The sequence below is a fragment of the Vidua chalybeata genome, chromosome Z (genome assembly GCF_026979565.1).
Source record: "Vidua chalybeata isolate OUT-0048 chromosome Z, bVidCha1 merged haplotype, whole genome shotgun sequence".
Lineage (NCBI taxonomy): Eukaryota > Metazoa > Chordata > Aves > Passeriformes > Viduidae > Vidua > Vidua chalybeata.
Window position 1 is genome coordinate 11,675,100 of NC_071570.1, and position 8,470 is coordinate 11,683,569.

At 40.8% G+C, this 8,470-nt stretch overlaps 1 protein-coding gene across 1 annotated transcript in view; it reads left to right on the forward strand.

The window, feature by feature from the left end:
- The window catches only part of PTCH1 (patched 1), a 65,612-nt gene that overhangs the window by 13,181 nt on the left and 43,961 nt on the right, over window positions 1-8,470 (forward strand). The window contains exon 3 of the mRNA XM_053931392.1: window positions 743-1,187. Within this exon, the coding sequence (XP_053787367.1) occupies window positions 743-1,187 (445 nt within the window). The remainder of the gene's footprint in view (window positions 1-742; window positions 1,188-8,470) is intronic.

Here is an 8,470-nt window from a genome sequence, read left to right on the forward strand (position 1 = left end):
AAAATTGTTGCAGTCTTTGAGAGATGTTTGATGGGATGAGAGGAATCTTGCTGGGGGGGAGGTGGGGGAAGTACAAGGTGGGTAATTATGCTTTAAAGAGCAAAAACAAACAAAAAAACCCCTTTAATTCACCTTCTCCTTTCTTCAATCCAACCCTCCTTTTTTTAATGTCTCTGTTACTTAATGCACTTAGGGGGGTAGGAATTAAATAGTCTTGAAGGTGACAGCATTAAATGTAATAAAATATCAACAGTTCAACAATCTTGGAGCTGCATGATTGGTTTTAAACTAAGTGCCAGAAGTTCCTCTGTGGTTTTTGTGTGTGGGTTGCTACACTTATTCCCCAGGTTCCTCCCACCTCCTAAACCACTAAATTCTTTATAAATTAAAAATGACTAATACAGGTTTCTTGTTTTAAAGGAACGTAGCGTTGAAGGGTACACATATTTTTAAGCATTTGAGGAGAAATCGGTAAATCTTTTTGTTGCTGTAAACTGTTCATTCATATATTTCACTTGCAATTTCCTCCTTCCCCCCCACCCCCGCCCCCCCTTTTGTATTTTTTGTAGCCGGCTATAAGGAGTGGTGGTGTTGACAGAATATAGTTCACACCACACTGACCTTGTGATGAAACTTCCTCACAGCCACAGGGGGTCCTTATGAATCGGCCCCTAATCCAGCTAATCCCGCTCGCAACAAAATCGTGAAAGTGGCTCCCAGCGATGTGTGTTTCCCTGCGCAGATGCCGCGGGAAGGAGCGGCCTTGGGAACGCACCAGCGCCTCGGGGCCGGGGCGGCCTTTTGTGCGGGGCCCGCGGGGCCGGAGGGTCCCCTTGGGGCAGGGCTGGGGCTGGCGGCAGGGCCGGGTCCTGGCAGGGCTCCTGGTGGGGCCCCGCTGTGTGCCCCCGCGGCGCTGCCGCGTCCCCTCGGCCTCCTCCCGCCCCAGACCTTGGAGCCGCCGCCCAAGGTGCAGAGGAAGCGCGGACCTCCGCACTGGGCTCCATAGTGAAAAACCACCAGCACGGTCACAGCGGCCCAAAGCAGAAAATAAAAGCCGTGCTGAGGGGTGTGCTTGGCCATTTGTTTGGCTTTTTTTTAACCGACCATTCCTGCTTCAGCATAAACCTGGCCATATGGTTGCACGCTCAGTATGTCTGACGGGAATCTCTGAGTGCATCCCGCACAAAGTGAGACGCGCTCTGTCCTGCTCGGTGTGAATGGTGAGCGCCCGATGAAAAATGGGCCCCCTGACAGATGCGGCGCGGCCTTGGGAGCTGGTGGCCAGTAAGAAATATCGAGGTGGGGGAAGCTGTGACAGGCAGCAGGTTCGGTGCTGGGGGGAGTGCTGACCTGACCTGATTGTGTCCAACAGTGAGAGCAGTTCTGCTTCAGTGCAAAGCCATTCAGAAGGAAACTGCTTAGGCAACAACAGATGGTACAGCAAGCAGCTGGTAGGGAAAACTTGAAAGGAGCTGTACCCTGTGTCATAACATGTTCATTCCTTTCATTTTTCTATGTTAATTTTGCCATCTCCTAAAAGTGCTATTTAGGAAGTGATATCCTCTAAAAGGTTCTGGATGCTGTTTGCCTCTGTTTGCATTGCTGTTTGCTGTTCCTTTAAAAAAGACTGCATTCAAATCTTGTGCTACTCCGTGTACAGATGAAATTTGTGCTATCCCAGGAGTACAGATGAAAAGACCTAAAAATGCGGGTTTTAACCACACAGGAAAACAATTACATATTTGAGGAAAGGGCACTGAGAGGTTAAATGAAAAGTTTGGCCTAGAGGAAAACTGACTGCTGTGGAACAACATAGCAAATTGTTTGCAACATATTACCCAACAGAAGCTCTTATTCAACCTAAAGTAACTTAAAGAAATTATATTCACCTGTTTTGAAATCTTTAGCTTTAGACCTTGAAGCCCTTTACATACCCTTCTCAGCAGAACTCCTCTAGACTCTGCCACTTCTGTGTACAATTGAGGATTTTTGCTTGTTATGAAGTGTGCTTGGCTGTTATCTTAAATTACTGAAGAATAAAAATTCAGCTTGCTCCTCATGGGGTATATACTGTTATGTGACCATAAACTGTTGGGAGAATTGCAGTAATCTGTATTAGCTGCTGAAGGCAGAGTCTAAGACACTTTTGCTACTACTATTCCTTTGCTACTTGAGCCATAAAATTCAGTGGTTGGGCTTCTCCACTGAAAGCTATGGTTTTGTTGTGACGTGAAGGGACGTCTTTCGAAGGAAGTATAGTTTGCTCTCCATGCCCATTCATTCCTCAATTTCTTTGTTGGGCTGGTCAACAAGGATGCCCGTTGTGACAGTGCTGTTTTATAATGTGGACACCTGCCCCACAGGAAATGGACTGAGACCACCAACTCATTTCACATAAGTTAGCAAACAGCTGTCAGATGGTAAACAACTTGTGGTCACTATTGTTCCTGGCTGGATTAGGAACAGTGACCCAGAGGTGAACAGCTCATATCCTGTTACCAAGGACATGTGTCGCAGCTCAGTAAGCAGCCACTGCATTTTATGTTTAATTGAAAAGCTTGAATTGTGAGGTACCAGTTTTGTATATTATTGTATGTTTCAAAGCTCATTACCTATTGGTTTTGGTTTTTTTTCCCCTTAAGTTAGTACTGTTTAATTTGTTCATTTTGGTGCGCTGTTTTTTCCCCTGCACTTTTCCACTCTCTCAACCTAGATAGACACCAAGCAAGAAATCAAAATATCTCTTTTTCTTTAGCAATCTATCTGTTTTACCTAATCAGAAAGAATATTTTTCTGGCTATAGGCAATACAGATGTATACATGTAAAAACTGGAGTTTAGCTGATTTTTAGAAAGAAAAGGTTTTAGTTCCTAAAATTGCAGGGAAGGTTTTCCACTACAAGCGGCGGCAGCTGTTGTTGGGCTGTCTTCCTGAGTATACAGACAGCTTTGTGTCATTGTCACAGCTCTAAACTTTATCATACTGTGACAGAATGAAAAGGCAACTTTGATGTGTGTTTTTATTTTTGCTATTCATAATTAACGAAATTTGTAACAGCAACACTGGACCCATCCCCAGCATGTGTAAGGAGTAACTTAACTCATATCATATGATGGCTTGAAAGATAAAAAGCAGCCTTTTGAAGCACTTTGTTGTTGGGCGTTTTTTGTTAGCTTTTTTATTGCATTTGTAGGTTTTTATCTCTGCCTCTTCCCGCCCTGCCCCTGGCCCCCCCACTTTTTTAAAGTAAAAGTGAAGAGCCTGGTGTTATCTTTTTCTCAGTGTGATATAAATGGTTGATATGATATTGCTTTTACATCATCCTAAAGTCTTTGGCACTAAAGAGATATTGATACTGATTATATCTTCTCGTTGGGATGCGATGATGTTATAGATGGTGTCCTTTTTAGGACATAACTGGGGAGAAAGATAAGAATAGAGTGTCTACCTGTATGTTGGGAAGGGAGCTGGTAGGGTGCAGGCTCTTTTAACCTGGATAGGCACAACAGCTGCTCCATGTGTGCTATACAGATGAAGAAATGTGTGTTCAGCGAATGCTGTGCAAGAAAACCTAGACAAACACAGCATGCAATTTCTTACTGCCTGTAGTGCAGTGCTGGCAGAGATCATGTCTAGTTACATGATTAATAAGATATTTTTTTATTGAGCTGCTGCACAGTCCAGTGAATGACCATGTAATCTCTTTAAGACACTGACTGTTAACCACTGTGTTCTAGCTCTTGTAAGCTCACCATTTCTCAACAGATTTTTTTGGTACCTCAGTTTCATTCACTTTCTGTGAAGTCTTTATCTGTGCATTACATTTTTATAATGTAATCCTGATGGATTTATGACAGCCATCCTTAGCATCATTAGATACATCATTAGATGTATCAGTATCTCACAGTAGTTAATATATTCAGAGATCAACCACGTAAACCAATAGCAGTTGTGGCTCTATAAGCAGTTGTTTTAAAAGCTTAAAGAAGTGGACATTCCAACCTGTCCCATTTCCGCTACTGACTAAACTTGGACTTCCAGAAGGTGTTTTGCACTTTCTCCTAGCAAATGGTTTTGCCTGTAAGGCCTAAAGAATGATAATTCTGAAGAAGGTGGTGTCTTCCTTGCTTTTCTGTCAGGATGCTGACTAAAACTGTCTGTGTGCAGAAAAACTATATTCTGTTGCTGACAAAGAGCAGCACCAGACAAGCTCAAACATCCGAGAGAACATGAAGACAGAACTCCCTAGAGAGCAACAGGAAGCTTTAAATCAAAAGACCATAATTTTTTTGTGCCCAGTAAGAGACAGGATAGTCTTCATATCTGCTGTAGAACTTCAACTCTTTTTATCAGTTTCTTTATAGGAGGTTTCAACCCTTTCTGAATAGTATTTGGCTACTGTGTTTTTTTCTCATAAGGTCTATGTTCTTTATCAGTAAAAACGGAGATTGTCACTGGTACCATTATCTACTGCTTTCTGCCCTGTGGCATGTGCGACTATTTGTGATCGTGGTACCCAGTTAGGATAGGGAGGCAGAATTGTGTCTCACTGGCTTATCTGTGTACCACTGTGATGGTTTGAAACTAGCTTCATTGCTTAGTGTTTGAGTAACACCTGTATACACGTGTTACAGAGATGTACACGGGAACAGCATTCCATGAGGAAGTGGAGTAGAAGAGAGCCCATAATGGCAGTCAAAGCTGAGGGAGATGGGCTGTGAAGGGTGTCAGGGAGAGAGGTATGAAATCCCTTTCTGGTTCCCATCCTGGCAGAGAGAGAGTGCTGAAGGGTGAGAAGGCAAGGTGGAGGCGGGATATCTGTTCTCCATGTAAGTCCAGCGTCTTTCTCTGTACACTGCTGCTTTTTGGGTTGGTTAGTGAAGGCTGAGACCCAGGTGAACACATTGGAATATTATTCAGTCTTTGTATGTGGTCACTGAGTTGTAAGGGATTTTATCTCCTATACCTCCTGCTGTAGTAATTACACGTATTGCAAATTGTAGAGGTTCTCTGTCTTGGCTATTGCCATAAAATAAGCACTGCATGGGATACTTATCCATACACCTGATTTATCAAAAAGGTCAGCATCTTTCAAAGAAATAAAACAAAAACATTGTTTGTGTGAGATGTTCATGACTATTAGAGGTATGATTCTTTTGCTTTTAGTTTTCACTGGCACAAGTTTGCTGAATTGATCTAATGCTACACATTTATAGTCCTGAAAAAAATTTAAAAGTTGGTGTTGCTCAAACAAAGCAGAACTGTGTCTGCCCCTCAGGTGCTCAAATGGAAACACTTTGAGGCCCATAGTCTTCAGAGAAGGGAGGTTCTTCAGAAAATTGTGTACCTAAAATTTGGCTGAGAACTTAGGCTCCAAAAATCAATATGTATTTGTGGGAAACTTGACTTTGGTTTCTCAAAGTCTCCACATAGGTAGGCAAACATTTTTATCCCAAATGTTTGCCTCTCAGGAATGTTCTTTTTTAGAGAGAGCTTGCTCTCTACTAAGCTACTGGTTGCATGGTTGTGCACAAGGTAACTATTGAGTGGTTAATAGAGGTAGTGTTCATGTCCAAGAAAAATAAAGAAACCTTGGGCTATGTGATGCAATTCCAGTAACCTGAAATGAAACATTGTAAGACACTCTGAAAAATAAGCATTTCATGCCTTTAGAGCCACTGGACAGTAAATGAATAAGCAGTGACTTTTGGCTATCACTGATGGCTTGATCTTGCATTGATCTCTAAATGTGACAGAGGCCAAATTTACTCCTCAGGCTACTTGGTATGGAAAAGACTGCAGTGATGGATTCCAGACTTCTTTGTAAACATGTTAATATAATGCCATGTAAATTTTGACTTTGGTTGTGAGAAAGGTGTAGATAAGACCAACATTCTAATAGAATGAGCACATGAGCTGAATGACACAGGAACTTCAAAATGGGTCAGTGGAAGGAAATGTCTCAAAAATTGTGCCAATGAAAACAATCAGTCTTATTCTTACATCATAGAAGGCTACATCAGTGTTATGCACCAGTCTTAGTGCGAATTACCTTGACCAGCTTCTGTTCCAGTTGGTGGGGAGGCTCAGGAGGAGCAGCAGTTTCATGGTATAGGATGCTGATTTGCTCAATGCAGATCTGGAGTGTTCCACCAAACAGCTGAAAGGGAAGCCTGTGGATATCAGAGAGGGTGGTGGGGGGAGGAAGAAGACACTTTCCTCTTTTCTGGAAAAAAACAGCTTTTTAACAATAACTAACTCTCAGCAGTAGAGATGCTGTCAGTTACGCTCTTTCATGTTGAACAATGGCCTTGAAATACGTCCTTGAGAATTAGAAACAGATACCTTAAAAGTGACATAATGCCAGGACAGTGGTGTTACTGCTTTGCTTTTTTTTTTTTTTTTTTTTTTTTTTCCTTAAAAAAACAATTGTAGCTAAATCACACAGCCTGGTATCTCATTTTTGGTAGGCACACACCCATGACACTGCTGGAAGGGTAGTGTACAAGCCACTGCACTGTCTTACCACCAGTCATGAGACTCTGTGTTGACCTGTTACTTAAATCATCTTTGGATTATGGGATTTTTTGCCACTAACTCAGCCATCTATGTACTTAATCATAATGAATCATGTAATAAAAGACAAGAATGCCATCAAGTGGCTTTTGGTATATCAAAAAAGGACAGTGATATGTGGATTTTTTAATCAGAATATTAAAGTCAGATGATTTTGTCCATCTTCGATATGAAATAGAAGTATGTATGCCATACATAAAATTTCTATTAGTAACATTTTGAGCGTAAAATGTTGTTATTACCAAGCAGGAGAAAACAGAGTTCATAAAGGAAAACACCAGCATTTTGTTCATTGATCATATTTTCCATTATATTGTTTGTCCTATGGTGTGGAAATACTATCATGACTATATATATATATATATATTTTTTTTTTTTTTTTTTTTAATAAGTGTTAGGAATGACTTCCTGCAGAATGTATGAGTCTTGCAGGTAGTATATATATTTCCATCACAGTGAGACCAGAGGCTTCAGGTACATTTCCATAATATTTTTAGTCATTTCTCTCCTAAGTTTTTGCACTACTTGTGGATAATCTGGGGAAAAAAAAAAGGCAACTTGCTTTTAAAATTATGCCTGTTCAGCTAATTGTGCTGATTGTGTAGGTTGAAGGTATGTGAGTATGGCAGGCTCCAGTGATCTTTGCAAACTTTTAATCAAAATAAATTGAAACACATCTGGTAAAAACTTCCCTTTTTTTTGTTTTTTCCTTCCCTTCTGCTCTCTTTTGCTTCTAATATGTTATGTACATTTGTGATTTTTTTGTAACCTGACTGCTACATTGTATAAAATATTTGCAATATTTGGAGTTACTTTTACTGTGTTTGGCTGAAGAAATGTAGATAATGGATCCATCAAAGGAATAGTTAAATGGTGTAATGCCTTAAGAAGAATGCAAAGCAGATCTGCTGCTGGGTTCTGGAATCCGTGCTCAGCTTCTTGGGTGGTTTTGCTACTCCTGGTTGAAATGTTAGAAAGGGAAAAAACAGCTTCTGTTCTGATGACTGACTTGCACGATGCAATTTTGATTAGCTAGATCTGCCTTGTTCAGTGAAGTTAACATGACTTGACAGGACCTTGATTAGGAAGCGATCATCTCTGTTGATAGTAAACAGTTGGTCACTTTCAGTGAAGATGGGAATGACGCCCTTTGTCTTGGATGAAGTATGATTTGTTGGTTCAAGTTCTGGTTAAATTCAAAAGGAAAGTGTGGGTGGAATGGGAGAGAATATAGTACCAGGAATAGAAGTTTATGGTAGACTCCCCAGTCCTCATAACATTGGGGCTTTATTATCTTGGCATTGAGAGACAAAAGAAGGAGAGAGTCACTTTGCCTTTTGAAGCACTTGCAGTGTAAGGGGTTGTGAAAGAAAGGCCTGGTTACAAGACATACAGATTAGGATAACTCTGCTCCCTCATTTCCCATATTCCTGTAAGATGAAGTAAAATTCAAATATGAAGGACTACTGATTGGTGGAATACTGTGGAAAGAGAGCAGTAAGCATAAATCTGGAGCTGATGAATGAAAGTATTTTTAGAGTTTAAATCTTGATAAGAATTAGCAATAGCTTTTTGTTACCATGCAAATGCAGTCTCAATGATAGTATGTCCTGTCACTGTAGTAAGGGCGATGTAAAAAAGTTCTAAAGAGACTCTAGCTAAAAGGTTGTACTTTGATTTGTTTTGTTTTGCCAACTGTGATCTAGTCTCTGTTCCGTAGCATAAAGGAGGTAATCCCACATGTGACAGGCTGAAAAAAAAAAATTGGGTGTGTTGTAGAAACACTTACTTCTTCAAAGAATTCTTGAACAAGAAATTAAACAATGCTTCGTGCCAGAATGTCTGTATGGTTTAATTGTTGAGGGTCTCATTCTGACAGCTTTATGCATGCAGG